Genomic DNA, 17,275 nt, shown 5'->3' on the forward strand with positions numbered 1-17,275 from the left:
TACAAAACTCCCCAATAGCATGCAATAATGAAACACCTTGGAAGAAGGACAGAGGAGGAGGGGAAAAAAAAAAAAAAAAACGCCTCTCTTCACCAAGGTTACTCAATGATAAGCAACTCAGGCGCACAATGATGGCAAAAAGAGCTGGCTATTATCAAAAGTCATGGAAGTGCAGATTCTAAGAGGGACTGTAAATAATTTGAAAAAAATACCTGAACAATTTTCACGTGTCTTTCACGAGTCTTCAAGCATTTACCCTTTCTAGTAAATAAACACAGGAACGCTACAAATATTACTGTGCGAGCCGTTGTAAGGGCATGCTTCAAACTGCATCTAGGCCTCATTGGAGCACACACACGCCGTGGAAATAATGAAGAAAATCACAGTGTAGTGATGAAACAGATGATTTGGGAAAGGGAAAAGACAAAGAAAGTCTCTCTGGCTTTCACCAGGGATATGATAATTACGGCGGCACCTTTATGAATGCACATGAATCTCCTCCACATCCAGATTAGAAGCCTCAGTGCTAAACCTAGTTCGGTCCACCTGGGGATTGTCTATTCTGGCCAATCCCCAGTAGGCGTTGGGCTACCTCCACTCTTTCCGAGATGAAGAAACATCTCAAGTGTAGGAAACGAGACGGAGCGCCAATGTGGCAATAAAGCGGCCCTACAACCGCGTTGCTCTCACGCGCAAGCCGACCATGTGTAAGCACGCTACACATCATGGCAGGGATGGCAATAACATCATGGAACGTGTGCTGCAAAGATTAGCCTCTCATAAAAACAAATAGGAGGAGACAGAAAGGGAACAAGACATTCTGTGCGCCCTCAAGGTGGTTCTATGGGGGAGTGGTCGGCGGTGGGGGGTTGGTCACAAGCACAAAGAGAAACAGACGCACACATGCTTGGAGAGTGCACTCAAAACACCAATGATGGGATAATGTGTAATTAGAATGAAATTATAAAAGACAAATATCCTATAATAGCATTTAAGTGATTGTTTATTTAGTCATTTGGAAATTTAATGGTGGTCAGACCATCATACAGCAACATATTTTAGCAAGTTTTAGGTACAACTTGCCACTAATGTTGCATAAAAATGCACAGATAAATACAAAAGAACATCATTTACATGCTGAATTATCCGATTTCACTCTTTCATTTTGTCCAAAAATAATATTTATTAACAACTCCAATTATATTTCTGCTCATCTATCTATGTCAGCAACAAATACTGATAAGTAGAAGAAAAGATACGGACTCCCATTAGATGGCAGAAAGTCCAATTCATTTGGTTATCCACCTGTTGCAATTCATTCAGCAAAATAAGTCATTCCATTCATAAAACAAGATCAAACAGAATTTGAATTTTTTTTTGTTTTTTTTTTTTGCATGTGCTCTGTGAGTTTTCTCATGTAAAATTGGCCCCTCGGAGGTAGGGGTGGGTGTCTAGAGCAAATCTTAAAATACTTCAGATCAGAGAGAATCCAAAAGATTAACTTTACAAATATCCTCTGATATTGCCAAAGGGAAAAATTGATGACTACCATCCAGCCAGGAATAAAACATATTGAGATATCAAGAAGCACATCCCTCTCTTGTCAATTACTACTTACTTTAACAAGAAGATTCAAACTGAGGAGCAGCCGTAAGAATAGGGTTGGAAGTACCAATGATTTTAAAAAGAAATGTTAAACACCACTATAGGTGTTTTAACCGATGTCTAAATAGAAAAAATGTACAGTGGAGTAACTAACAATTAACAGCAAGTTAACAGGTTAATATCTAACTCTCTGCCATTGACACCCAATCTATTTGTGAACGATCACTGACTGCTGTACCAGTTCAAATGGATTAGACGCAGGGGTGAAAGTGGGCCAGAACGGTCAGGAACGCAGTTCCGGTATAAGATTCAGGGTCAGAACGCAGTTCCGGTATAAGATTCAGAGCCAGCATGCTGTTCCGATACACGGTGCTTTGATTCCGAAAATATGACGGCAATTGTCAAAACGCTATGTAAAAAAAAAACAAAAAAATGCTAAGATGCCACACATGCATTTCATCTCCAAGAAGAAAACAATCTACCAACATCAGATTTACATACACAAGTGTTAACAACAAGCGTAATGAATTGCTTGTGTAGCGTAATTCGTTTCCACCAATATTTATTACTTATTTTAGTCCACGGACAGCATGTGATAAGCAGAGATAGCTCTGATTGGTTCAAATGTGCATGTTTTCTGGAACAGCAAAAAAAAGGTTGTTGAATTGATGCGACAAAAACAGGGCAATGCAACATAAAATGGATCGAATCTTTAAGAGCAAAAAAGAGTTGAGGAGGATTAGTTATCAGAATTAGTTTTATTTGCTCTGATGGTAAGGTTCAGAACATTTTAGCTGTCAATGTGCACTTTGGACTTATATTTGTTCATTTATGTTTGGCTACTTATTCATTTCCTTATGATTTAAAAAAGTCAATGTTTACGCGATCTTCAAACTATATTCAATTTCACTCTGCATGATAGAAGTCATTTGTACTTATTTTTCTGAGTGTATGTTATATCTTTATTATTAAAAAAATAATAATAATTAAAAAAAAGGAAATGTTTACATCAATTTACATTACTCCAATTTTAATATACATCCTATGTTCTTAAGTAGTTAAAATTGAGATTTGGCATTTAGTATGTGAGGAAATGAGGGAAAATAAAAATTGGGAGATGGAGGTTGGGGTTATTGCTGTTTTTGTTAACTTTTATTTTGCAAATCATTGAAAAAATACAATTTTGAATGAAAATCAGTTTTTGTATGTGTTATAGAAATAACTGTGCTAAAACAGTTTTCTTTGCATTTCAGTAGTTTAAGAGGTTTGACCCGCTCCCTGAAAATAAATAAATAAATAAATAAATAAAATTTCTGGCTCTGTGGCAACCTTCACGTCTGGGAGTTCCGGCAAGAAATTGTAGCCACTTTCACCCCTGATTAGATGTATATGTTGCTGTCAATGGCAGCAAAAGTGTTAGTAAGTGTCTGGAGGGAAACTCATACAACAGCACAGTAAGAAAATGAAAGAGGATGTTAAGCCAACTAGCCAGGAAGAGGAGTAAATCAAGTCATTTGTCGATTTATACAGCTAATACAGTATTCAAAGTATCAGCAGTCCTACTTGTTTGTTGTCAGCACAATAAATGCCCTTAAAACTTGCTATCTATTGTAAAGTATAAAAACCAATTTTTGTGGGTAGTAATTATGATCCATAAAAATACCGTAATTTCCAGAATATAAGGCACACCCGTGTATAATGCCCAAACATACTTGTAAAATCTAGGGAAAATTATTGTACCCGTTTATAACGCGCACCCTAATTTAAGCGCCAATAAATAGAAGAATACAAAAAAACAGAGGTTGTGTAATGATACAGAAATGTCATTTTACTGACTGGTGAAACACAGCACAAGCATAGCATATTGTTAGTTCAAAACATTACCATAAACTGACAATATTTACGGTAATAATATGATTTGACAACTTCTCCATCTTACCAGAATCTAGGAGAAAACAAAACAGATGTGACTTTTCTTTTAAAGGCTGCTGTATAACTTGATCGTTTCATCATGATGAATAAATGTTTCTTCCATGGATTGATTAGGTAAAATGAAAGTGAGAACGTAGGTCGGAAATCCGAGAGAGCTCATCGCTGTCGACACGACGGTAACAATAGGAACTATTGTTATTTGGGTTTGAGTTTCCCGAGGGACAGATATAGTTGACGGACACACACAGGATGTCTGTATTATGTTTGTTATGGTCTGAGTTGCGGAGCTGCAATAAACGTTTACTCAAATGAGTTCAAGAAACTAAATTCTGTGCTTTATGAAGAGTGAAACAAGCAGAATTTAACACAGACGAAATTATTTGGCCGATCAGAGTGAAGTATTACCGAAACAAAATGGTGACGTCACGTACCGTAATGGTCGGCAACGGATCGCCGCATACGTTTCTTCAACACAACGTGGCCGTGTCAATAAAAAAAAAATCGGTTTAGATATATATTTCTGTCTCCATCCATGTACCCGTTTATAATTTGCACCATGATTTTACAAGTTGTTTGGGGGGGGGGGGGTGCGTTATATTCGAGAAATTACGGTAGTATACATTTTTCTAAAAGTATAAAAGTGAGTAAAATTTCAACTTGAACAAACAAGATAATATCTACCCCAAAATATTAGGTGTGTTCTGAAGACTGCGCATGCGCAAACGAGTTTTATATGAAACTGAAAGGAGGACCATTTCAGTTGGCTCCAGCTTGGATGGCATCGTACAGTAGCAGGTAAGTTTGAACTTACTGTTTCTTTTAAAATGGACAATGCGAAAACATTAACAAGCCTGCTGTGTGTTAAATTAAGAAGCCCCTATAGTAAAAATATTTGTATATTTTATTTCTGGATTTTGACAGCCATTCCTGATAGCTAGCTGACAAAGTTCTTCGGAGCATAGCAACATGAGTTGCTGGTAATAATGTGGCTTAATTTGAACCATTAACCGTATTTTCTAATTAACTTTTCAGTTACGGCATATAGTATTGTCAAATGTTTCGCCCTTCTGTACAATTGAGTGGCACGTCACCCCCAGTACCCGACTGGAAGTACCCCGTCCACCATTTGCTGAGGTGTGCCGTCTGCAGCACACAGTCAGCATCAGCTAACTTTACTGTTTACATTAAATGAAGCCGGGCTGCTACTGAGGCGTGTAAACTCAGTAATGGCGGCAACCACTAGCGGCCACCACAACTCGGATTAGTCAATATGTATTAAGGAACAACTCATCATCAAGCTATCCCATAGCCTGATAATGATCCTGATTATTTGATTCAGGTGTGTTGGACAAAGGAGATGTGGAAAGCAGACTGCCCTTGAGGACTGGAGTTGGTGCTCAAGGAAGTCTTTTCTGCTGCTAATAATGTATTTCATTCACATTTGTTTCTTAAATTTGCACACTAATTCCATGAAACTATTTTGCACTGTAGTTTATCATGCTACAACATAGCACTCCTGTGGTGTTTAAACATCTATGGTATAGCATTTTATGTCAAACTGAAAGATGCACTTGTGTTGTTCACTGTTCAGTTAAAACTGTTCTTAAACTCATGTTGTTCGCATATTACTTATTTTGGGCTGATGCCTTCATGTTCTTCATTCATCAGTTAAAACTGTACTGTACTAACTCAAACTGTGACGAAAAACTGTTTTCATGCAATTTATATTGGGCAGACAATTTGTTAAATGTTTAATTAGCAAATTTTCAATTAAAAAAAAAAAAAACTAAACCAAAAAAAAAAAAAAACAGTTGCCAATCAAATGTTCCTCTTGTGTACAATGACTTTAGGCTAAAACAAACCTTATCTACAATAGTAATAATTAAGTTTATATTTTAATTAATATTCATTTAAAAAAAAAAAAAAAAAATTCAGTAAAATATACAATACAAATACTCTAAAATCACGAGTAAATAATACTAATTTTAATAGGTATTAAATTGATATAATCGGTTTCAAAAGGTTAAACTTTACCCAAATTATTTGAGTATATTATTGTACTAAGTAAAATGGGTAAATTTTACACTATCAAACCGAGTGTAAATTGTATGCTCAATTTTATTGAGTAAATTCTATAGGTTGTTTTTTTACAGTGTATGTTTCTGTCTTCTTGATTTTGTTCTTCTTTTGTTTTCTTACCTTTTTATGTATGTGTTTGGGTCTAAATTGACCCGTTTTCAAACTTAGGTTTATATGAATCTATATTTAAATTTAGATTAAAACAATGCAAACGCTGCCAATCACACATGGCTTATTCAAGCTATAAAACTAATTATTGCATTAATCTTATCACGTGGATGTCAATCAATCAAACCTTTATTTCTATAGCCCTTTCATACTGAAAACCTCAATACCTGTGAGTAACAGTGGTCGCTCTTTCATAAAATGATTTTAAAAAACTTAACATGGTTTCTGAGACATGGCTGAGCACAGCGAGAAGTCAAGTATCTTAAAACATTGCCTTGACAGATAAAGGATGTTTCATGATAGTGTCTGTTTAAAGCCAAAACACATGAATACCATTTACATTCAAGTCTAACAATGCATTGACAAAACTATGCAGCCAGAATGACTAATTAGGCAACCTGGTTTGTTTTGTCTGCTTAAATCTGAATCAAATATGTTTCCTTTGAGAAACAATGCAACCTAGAGACACGTGGACATTGTTTAAAAAAAGAAAAATGTGCATTTTAAACCTTATGCTGTCACTCAAAAGACAAATAAAAGAGGGAAGAAGTGAGCGGACAGTTGCATGTGTCTAAATGAGATGGTGGGAGGAGGAGAGGGGTTAGAAAGAGAGGATGTCAAGGATTCACGGTCCTTTATCTTCGCAGTAGAGCAAACACATCCCTCAGTGTAGCAACAGACAGCTGCCTCCACTTTCAACGCGGCCCAACTTTAGATCACTGCAGGAATTGTCAGTGTGAGCGCAGATAACATGGAGAGCGGCCACCGGGGGAAACAAGCGCCATGTAGAAACAAGGTGGAAGAGAGAGGAGGAAAAGAGGAAGAGGAGTCAGGGAGGAATACATTGAAGCCGCTTCTGTGGAGTGTCACGCTCCCACTGGGGACCTCTTCTGCTTTTTGTATGAAAATGAGGAGGGACAGCATTTAACATCTAGTCCTTAAAGATGACAAACCCGTACTGATCTCACACGATGTAGTCAAAGGGCTTCATGTCCATCTCCAAAGATGAACATTGTATTGATTTATGGCAGCAATGCCGACATCCCAGGGGCTGTGTTGTTGTTGTTTCTTTTTATTACACAAGGTAATCACGTGCCGGCTTTACTTGTCACCATTAGCGCACATGCATGGAGTGTCAGTGTTGATGTTTACGGCTCCCTTATAGCGACGCTGTGGGCCCGCGCTGTCAATTTACACCATCACTAATGGTGTTACACACTCCCCATTATGGGCTGATCATTTAGAGTGGGCTCAGACGCTGCACCGAAACATGCGTGGCAATCAAGTCATAGGGGAATCAAAAGCACATATAATACAGTCATTCATCCAGGATCACATATTTCAACAATAAAAGTGCCACACAATTACACTATGAGTACACTTACACAAAAGCTACTAATAAAATGCCCTTTATAGGGATAATAATGCTCTGTATTGATTGACATTAACAGAACGAAAATGTGCTTTTGTTCATATCAGTGCCAAACTGTCGTAACAAATATATTACATTGTTACCTTATAGCAGATATTCCAATAGCGTTGAGTGTAATTCTTTTGTGTACTTTTTACACCTTACTACAAAACCATAAAAATAAACATATAATTTAACACATTTTTGGTGCATCTAATTCTACAGTGAGTGAATGTCTTCGATAACATTTCTAAGAATGAACTTTATATTATTTGGTTATTCTCTAAACACCTTCCAGAATGCTGTAGCACAGTTCTACACTTACAACAACTGACTGACTACAGGTTGCGGTTATAGGGTGAGGTAATACACATTGAATTCATTAAAAAAGGGAATTTAAATGTTTGCAATCTACCAGTTTGTACATAAATAATAAATCACCTAATAAACCAGCATTTTTCTCCCAGTGAGAAAAAAAATGCATTTCTTCTCTTTTGACAATATACAAACACAATTGCTAAAGCATAAAATGAGAACTAGGCTTCCTCAAAGTCCTTCACATCAGCGTCTTGTTCTCGTTTAGCAGCAGCGTTTGAAAGTGTGAACGTGTGTGACATTCAGCAGAGTGGGAGATGAAAACAAGGGGCGAGCGGTCTGTCATCACATTCCGCTGCCGAGCTTCATATCAAGCAACAACTTGGATTAATATCTTAATTTCAGATGTGACACAGCTGTCATGCACACGCAAGAGGTGCGTGGAGCGAGGTTAAGTAAGGACCTGTCACCTATAAACACTACAGGGACCCTCATAAAACCACCCAATGTGCTTGTGTAGTGACCGGACTTTTTATTAGGTACACATGGGCAAGCTAATTGCACCCAACACAAGAGGTGAATTAAAAAAGGATACTCCTATTAAAAAAAATATATATATGATTTTTTGATAAATACTACTGTAGCTGTTGTTTGTAGCGGTATGGCACTGCACTACATAAATAAATAAATTATAAAATACTACATAAATAAAAAAATATAAAATATAAAAAATCATGTTTGATCTGTTGCAGTTCTGGACCAGTATGATAATAAATATGGTTTGACAAAGTGAATCAAAATCGAGAATGATCATCTTTGGAAAGGTGGAATTAGATATTAAGGATGGACTAATAGTGTGGGTGTATAGTAAGGTACTCAATAATTGTGATACTGTATGCAATTTATTTTTAAGGACATGTTTTTGACAATATTATGATTATATTATCATATATTTAAAATTGTATTCACATTTCCAACAACCCAATGCAAAATTCAGGTGAAATTAGTTAATGTACAAACAACCGCCTGCACAATCTCCATATGCGGGTCATAAAACTAATAAATACGAACAACAAATTTAAAATCCACTTTCTGACAACACATTGCAACTAAACACTCCAACATAATGGATGTAGTTTAGTTGTTTTTTTGTTTTTTTTTCATCCCCCCCCCCCCCCCCCCCCCACGTCCTCACTAAATGACGGGTGCTGGAATGCTATGTTTTTTTTTTTTTCAAGAGGAATGAAAACATACTTGAGCTCATTGCTGATGATGCTAATTTTCTCTGCAGAAGCAGGTCGCAACATGCAAATGAAATGTTTGAATACAATTAAGTGCTTTGGTCTATGGAGGTGAACATGGTTCACTTAGGACAGACTGTTTACTAAAGCACATAACTTATGCTCACTTGTCTATGTGTGTGTGTCTGTTTTTTTTCCCCATTTATTTTGATCTATTTATGAATATGTTCCATATTCATGTTTTTTCATGAAAACCAGTATTGTTGTCTTTTTTATATTGTGTATCAACGCCAAAAAGTATTGACGATATACATGATAATGCATCACAATGTCAAAAATAAAAGATATCTTTTGTCTGAACTATTTAATTTTAAGACAGCTTTTTGTTCTACATTGTTGTCAAGCAGAACACACCTTTAATGCAACACCTGCTAGAAATGTTATGAATTTTCCTACACGAGCATCAGTTTTAATGTCATTAAAGTATTTTCCTGATATTTTTGCATTAAAAATGTCTCCCTCCTATAAATTAATTCATAATTATTATATTTGAATACGAGAGACAGTGATGTTGGCGAGCAAAATTGAGACAGGAAAAGTTGAATTGCAGCAGTAGCACAGATATAATTAAACGTGGTTCTAGTCTTTTAGTCTTCCTAATGGGCTGTACTGGGAACCTAATTGATAGTGTCACATCTATTGATTATAAATGGAACATGACTTTTCACAAAGGTCTCAACTGTCACACACTGAACATTAGAAAATAAAATAGGGGCTAAAACTTTGCATGCACATACACAAATGTGATCCTATTTCATGGCTATTCAAGACACAACATGGCATAAAACAGCATAGGTAATAAAAATAAATTTTGAAAAAGGGGACATACCATAAAAGCTGGTGCTAGTAATCATGTCTTCACGCCTGGAAACGAGAGGATGTAGACAGCAGATTCGCAATGTTCACCAGGTGGAATTCCAACGGGTTGCTTCTCATTGCAGCCACACTAGATCTCCTTTCACAACTTTCACACACACACGCACACAAAAAAATGGTTTAAAAGCGGCTCTGTGGTGTGTCCACGCAAATAAACGTGCATGCATGCGAGGGGAAATAGGAGAATAAGGGTGTTAGTATTATTATTATTTTTTTAAAGAAAGATATCATGGCTACACAGGAGTGTGACACTTCTTGCAAGAGCCGGATGAGACACTGAGGATGTCATGAGCCACACACACGTTCCTCATGCCGCCCATTCGAGGAAGAGCTTAATGCCCCCCTCCTCTTCCTCCACCTCCCTTTTACTTTTGGAAATAGATTACTTGCAAACACACCGAGTCCGAGCATCCCGTCGCATTCTAATGCGGCAAGTTCTTCGTCCGCTTTTTCCTGGCTTTCATCAACGTGCACAAACTTGTTGTTCAAACTTATTGAAATGCAGACGTGCGTCATCGTTGGACAGCGCGTCGCCTTGTCATGCAGTGTTTATTTCGTGCAATGAAGCTGGCAAATACGCATTCGAGAGGGAGACTAGTATGGAGCGTGGAAAATAGAGATATATATCACGGAGGGAGGATGAGGCTTACCTGTGTAGGTGACAGGGCAGCTGCGGGCTTTTATTCGAACATCGATCCGAGTGCGGAGGTCTGGTAGCCGTCGCGGGGCTTTAGAGGCTGCCCCAGCCGCGGCTCGGCATCGGAGAGCATTCCAAGTTGCTGCGAGCGAGACTGACCACTGCCTCTGCCATGTTGGAATTCCAAGCCCTTGGACAGCTGCTCGGCCGACTGGAGGGGAGGCAGGAACGCTGCACACTGCGCATGATCCCTGCAGGAGGGAGCCAAATTCAAAGAAGAGCCCCTAATGAGCCCAGCTTTTACCGGGAGCCTCGATCATGACAACACTCAGCCCTGAAGACATTTTCACATCTTAATATTCTAATTACAACCGTGTGCATACATTTGACTGGAAGCTGGACTTCAATTGGTTTAGCTATGGATCTACATCATAGGGACACTATCCATTTAAGGCGGTCAGAACAAAAATGAAGTCTGAAATAAACCAGTTATAGTTAAAAAATAAAAAACTGCATGAGTGAAAATCGTTATAATAAATTCAAATCATTTGAATTCTACCCCAGATAGCAGACCGACAATAAATAAAAGTTGATTTTCCATCAAAATCATCAATATGCAAGGGCGTTGGTTTGGTCTCAGTATTGGTAGGGACGATAACCAGAGGTGAAAGTGGGCGGGAACGGTCAGGAACGCAGTTCCGGTATAAAATTCAGGGCCGGAACGCAGTTCTGGTATAAGATTCAGGGCCGGGGCCTGTTGTGCCGAAAAATAGCCGCCCCGCGTGAAATGTCCCCCCTGACGGAACCGCCCACACGTCACTCGTACAAACAGCTTTTTCTTACCAATCGATGGACACGGAAACGACTTTCTTTTACCATGAATACGTATTATTTTCCTCTGCTTGAACTAATAAATATTGTATTGTGAATATGTATTATTTTGCTCTGCTTGAACTAATAAACGTTATACCTGTGTGATTGTCATCGGGATATGGTCATGAAAACCTGTAGACGAATACATTTCTGTTCAAAGATGGTTATGTGACCCAGTCCACGATTTGTTACCAAAATACATTACTAGTATTTTGTGTAATTTATTTATTTAAAACTGATTTTACAGTCGTAAATCCATTACTGTAATGCGTCCATGAAAACATTTGACGTTTTCACCTCAATAAAGCCTCATAGATAAGCGCTCCCGTCAGGGGCGACATTTCACGCGGGGGGGGGGCATTTTTCGGCACAACACCGGAATGTAGTTCCGGTATACGATTCAGGGCCGCAAAGCTGTTCTGGTATATGGTGCTTTGATTCCGAAAATAGGACAGCAACTGTCAAAACGCTATGTAAAAAAAAAAAAATAAATACAAAGCTGCCGCACATGCATTTTATCTCCAAGAAGAAAACAATCTACCAATATCAGATTTACATACACAAGTGTTAACAACAAGCATAATAAAGTGCTTGTGTAGCGTAATCCGTTTCCACCGATATTTATTATTGATTTTATTCCAGGGACGGCATGGAGGTTTCTCCAGCTGCTGCAGTTATCGGAGTCTGATGATGACGAGTCACGTCAATGTGCGAATGCGCGCAGGAAAGCAAAACGCCTGGAATCATTTATCCGTTCAATTGGCTGACATACTCACGTGTGATCACCATAGATAGTTAGCTCTAATTGGTTTAAATGTGCATGTTTTCTGAAACAGCAAATTTAAAAAATAAATAAATAAATAAAAAACATTTAAAAAAAAAAAGGGCAATGCAACAGAAAATGGCTCAAATCTTTAAGAGCAAGGAAAGAGTTAAGCTGGCTTATTCATCATATTTAGTTTTATTTGCTCTGATGGGGAGGTTCAGAACATCTTTCTGTCAATGTGCACTTTGGACTTATATTTGTTTATTTATGTTAGGCTACTTATTCATTTCCTTATTATTTAAAAAAGTCAATGTTTGCGCAATCTTCAAAATATATTCCATTTCACTCTGCATAATATAAGTCATTTTTACTTATTTTTCCTGAATGTATGTTACTTATATCTTTAATCATTAAAAAAACACAACAAAAAGTAACTGTTTATATTATCTTCAATTTTAATATACATCCTTTGTTCTTAAGTAGTTCAAATTGAGATTTGGCATTTGGTATGTGAGGAAATGAGGGAAAATAAAAATTAGGAGATGGAGGTTGGGGCTATAGCTGTTTTTGTTAACTTTTATTTTGCAAATTATTGAAAAAATACAATTTTGAATGAAAATCAGTTTTTGTATGTGTTAAAGAAATAACTGGCCAAAACAGTTTTTTTTTTTTGCATTTCAGTAGTTTTGACACCCCCCCACTCCCCCAAATAAAAAAAAAAAAAAAAAAGAAGAAATTTCTGGCTCCTTGGCGACCTTCACGTCGGGGAGTTCCGGCAAGAAATTCTAACCACTTTCACCCCTGACGATAACCCTAACAAAAGTAAATAAAAATGGAGCCTTCCTTCAAGTAAAACACTACTACTTTTGTCCACAAGCACAGCCAAACTCAACAAAAAACATGAAAGTTCCTTTGGGCTCCTTAAAGTTGCCTGGCACAGCCAGACTATTCTCCCTGTATTTTTCAAATATTGTGAGAAATAGTCTGGGACCCAGCCCATTAACGGCCTCTCGAGCAAGGTACAAAATCAATCGTCCAATCAGATTTGTTTATTTGTGTGACGTGTTCTTAACGAGTAACGTCACTCTTGCGCGCCGAATGTCGTTTCTACAACAACACAGATGGCGAACGGGAGAGCCGAGAATATGTTCAAATCCGCGGTAAAACCAGTTTTAAATTACCAAAAACACATCGAAACAAGTCATTGACAACAGTCAACATGGCTCGTGCTAGCCATTTTAAATAAACTTCTCCATTCTCCATCCACGCTAATTACTTGTCGCTTTAACAACGTCTGCCCGTCGCTGATTGGTCCACTCCGCTGTCTGTTTGCTGTGGCTTGCTCCGCCCTCGGAATTTGATCCGCCGGACAGTCGCTAGACTCAATCGCTGGAACAGTGGTGAGTCTGGTATACCAGGCAATCCTTAAAGACCACATAAATAAAACAAAAATGAACACTGGGGAGAAGGGGGTAAACCTTGGTTCACTAAATATCTTACAGTTTACCATTAACAGTAGAAAACATACAAGAGGATATTTCTCTCAAAGCAGCTTCCTCCTAGAGTTCGAGAAATTCATATACATTAATGTTAACTCTGATGCAGGTCGGACTTTCTGGAGCAAAATTAGTGATGTGTTCCCCATCTGCACAACATTGATGTCTTTTTACTTACAGTGGCTGCTGCTGGCGGGAAAAAACTTAATATCCATCGTCTTCGAAGGGGGCGGCATATTGTATTTCTGTCGGGGCTGTGAATGCGTGTTTGTGTTTGTGTGTGTGTGTGTGGGGGGCTCAAGTCATCAGCCAATCAAACATGCGTTTAAGGGGAAAACATTCAGCAAGTGAAAAAGAGTCAATATAGGTCTGAACATAATGAAAGTACTGTAATTACCATAATAATTCTAATTCTATCCTTACAACATATCCGAAAAACCCGAAGTCACTATATAATGCAAATAAGGTTGCTTAAAAGTTGGTGGGGACAATTTGAGCATCCTGAAAAGTTGGTAGTGTTATGTCCCTACCGTCCCTATGCAAACCTACACCATTGTCAGTATGGTTGACACCGAAATTTTCGATGTCAAGTGACGTTGAAATAACATTGTTCTATCTATGGTATGTCAGGCGATGGTTGGGTTACCATGGTTTTATAGTTGATGAACTAATGTTGACAAATAATTGATTTATGATTGACCGGGAAATATGATTAAAAAGTCATTGAATTATGGATGATTAGGTGTTTTGGTCGAAAACATAACATTGATTCAGCGTTGTTCCAATATTATTAATAATCAAAATGACGTTTAGGTTTTGTATGGATTTCAACGTTGAAACAACATTAATCAAGGGTGCAAAAGTGACGTTGATTCAACGATATAAGATCGACAGCGGAATGTTAATCAACATCTTTTCAACGTCGGTATGCTATCTGGGATATTACTGAAAACGATGTGCTATGATTTAGAGCAGTGTTTTTCTACCTTTTCTGAGTCACGGCACGTTTTTACATTGGAAAAACATCTCGCGGCACACCACAGACCAAAAATGTTTCAAAATTACTTTTTGTACAGTATATTTAAACATAAAATAATTTCTCAGAATTTATACTTACTCAGTGTGAAATTTGAGCCTGTTTAGATGAACACAAAGCCTACAGTATATCCTGGAAGGAATATTTTTCAACAGCTCTAAGTTTCTCTCTGCTTTTATTTTTTTATAGCAGTTAGGCTTGAAAAGCTCAGAATTATCAGACAAGGGAACTTTAGCAATGTCTTGAACTGCATCTCGCTGACAATGGCTTTGCAGGCAAATAGTATTAAAGACTCTGCCACAGTGTGTGACTATTTGGATTTAGCTTTGAGGGCTTTCTCATTTACCTTTGGAGTTTTTCTCAAAAAAGTTGCCTGCTTCTGTTTTCATGAAGGCGAGCAATGTTTTGAAGCGATTGGTGTTTCCTTTGGAGATAACGTTTTAGCTTGCTTGGCACCATGTCGCTGTTGGATAACGTTCAAGAATTGCTCAGATTTCTACCCATCAGCCACCTTGCTGTCCTCGACAATGTGTTGGAATAAAACACAGGGGGAGGATTGACGGTCATCACATATGGATAAAATGGAAAGCACACTTTCGTGTATATCGATACTTGACAAGTCAAGACAAATGATGTACAGTCGACGTGCTGGGGTCCACATTGTCGCGGACAGCAAGGTGGCTGATGGCTAGAAATCCGAGCAGTTCTTGAACGCAACACGAGCAATACCTTGCTCATCTGCACACGACCAAGAACTTTCTCTCTACTCCTTCCTTCGTATTGCAAAAAAAAAAAAAAAAAAAAAAGGGACATTGGATAATTTTTTACGGCACACCTGACGATCTCTCACGGCAGACTGGTGTGCCGCGGCACACTGATTGAAAATTGGGGAAACATCGCCAAAAAATCGCCAACTTCGTCAGGTTTCATTTATTCCAGAACTTGTGCAACACAAAATGCCTACTGTCTGTCGCAGCTGAACACAAAAAGTGAAAGTAAAAGGTCCTCTCACTCTGTCAAGTCAGCCACGCGGTGCATTCAGGTACACAACGCAAAACACATCCGCCACAATAGAACCCGATTTGTTACATTTTTACAGGTATTAATATTATTATTATTATTTTATTATTATTCCAATTTTTATTCATAATTTATTTATTTTGCTTTGTGTAATTGCTATTTACAATAGTACCAGCAACATTTATGAAGGATTTAGTGTAGGTTCTCGGGCTATGGAACAAATTAATGGAATTAAAATGTATTCTTATGGGAAAATCATGCTCAACATTCAACCATTTTGTCTTAGAAACAAGGTCTTGGAATGAATTAACTTCGTATGTAGAGGTACTACTGTACTGTATAATCAAACCAAAATACTGTACAAGTTTCGGTAAAAAAGTGACATTTTTTTTCCCTGTTTTTCAGCCATCAGTATTCAAAATCAAAATTGGGACATCCCTTGTTGATAGTCAATTCGCCTCTGCTCATGCTCATCAATTTCCCTGCTTCACCTTTTCCTACACTCTACTTTGTCTGGACAGAAATGGGGATAAATCATTCTAACTGTTATGCAATTCATCAGTGTTTATCAACTGGTAGGTTGTGACCTAAAATTGGTTTATGTTGCCATGGTGTGTTACCTAGCTTATTACTATCTTATTTTGGACATGCGCAGATAGACCAAATATACTTGAAACAGTAGTAAAAGAAGCCATAACAACTTCCGTGTTAACGAAACATCACTCAGTCCATTTGTACTGTGAACATCAGTGATTTTTTCACATGTCTGTTGAGTCGAGTTATCACTTCTTGTTGGAGCTGCAGTGTATTTTCCACACTGCAATTTCCTATTTGCTAGTGTTTATTTTAAAGTCAATAGGCCAGGTAAACGTTCTTCTGCATGCGATGATGAACCAAGTGAGATGGCAAGGGCACAAATATGTACTTCCAAGAGCTTTTACTAGCTTCTGGGAATAACAGAAACGAGTATACTGACGTCACAGACATGAAGAGTAAGGACAGTTTGTTCCAAATTTTTGGAATAAGTGTTTTCATACGCGCCAAACGGATTTTAAATCGCCATAAGCCACACCGATCGTTCTGAATGAAATCTGGATCAGAATGGGCTTGATTGAGTCCGAATATTCCGAATACGTGTCTACATGAAGCATTTTTATTCCAATCAGGCCTTTAATACAAATAAATGTGTCCATGTAAACATAGCCAATGACAGCAACAGGCATCCAATTCATTTGGGCATGAAGGCTTGGCAGCAAGCATTTGCTGCCAGTCCCTTCCAGTTCAAATGGATTGGACATCTTGCCATCAATGGCACTGAAATCACTCACTCGAGCCCTCAAAGTTCAAACGGAGTGAACATTTATTACTGTCAATGGCCACCAGTGGCAGCCATTTTTAAAATTTTCATTTTAGTCTTAGTCTTTTGGACGAAAATACTTAATCGTCTTAGTCATATTCTAGTCATTTCAAAATGTGTTCGTCTTCGTCTAGTTTTAGTCGACAATTCTCAAAATGTTTTCGTCTATAAACTTCAAAAGTTTTAGTCCATGAATAAATAAATAAAATGTTTCCAACAATTTCGAATGAACATGACAGACGAGCACATAACTGTAGAGTCTACATGGACATCAAAACAGCACATTATTTGAAATTGAAACTTCAACGCCACGAGCTGTATGTAAAATGTTTTCCAAGGGTTTAAGCAGACATATAAAAGACATATAAATATGTTTTTGGGACACTGAAACAATTAAAAATAG

The 17,275-nt window shown here is 37.7% G+C and overlaps 1 protein-coding gene across 1 annotated transcript in view; it reads right to left on the reverse strand.

The window, feature by feature from the left end:
* fign (fidgetin) overlaps positions 1-10,518 on the reverse strand; it is a 52,123-nt gene extending 41,605 nt beyond the window's left edge. The window contains exons 1-2 of the mRNA XM_057852064.1: positions 10,338-10,518; positions 9,641-9,775 (exon numbers count right to left, since the gene is read on the reverse strand). Of these exons, the coding sequence (XP_057708047.1) occupies positions 9,641-9,665 (25 nt within the window). The 5' untranslated portion in view covers positions 9,666-9,775; positions 10,338-10,518. The remainder of the gene's footprint in view (positions 1-9,640; positions 9,776-10,337) is intronic.
* Between the last annotated feature and the right edge of the window lie 6,757 nt (positions 10,519-17,275).

Source organism: Corythoichthys intestinalis, chromosome 12 (genome assembly GCF_030265065.1).
Source record: "Corythoichthys intestinalis isolate RoL2023-P3 chromosome 12, ASM3026506v1, whole genome shotgun sequence".
Lineage (NCBI taxonomy): Eukaryota > Metazoa > Chordata > Actinopteri > Syngnathiformes > Syngnathidae > Corythoichthys > Corythoichthys intestinalis.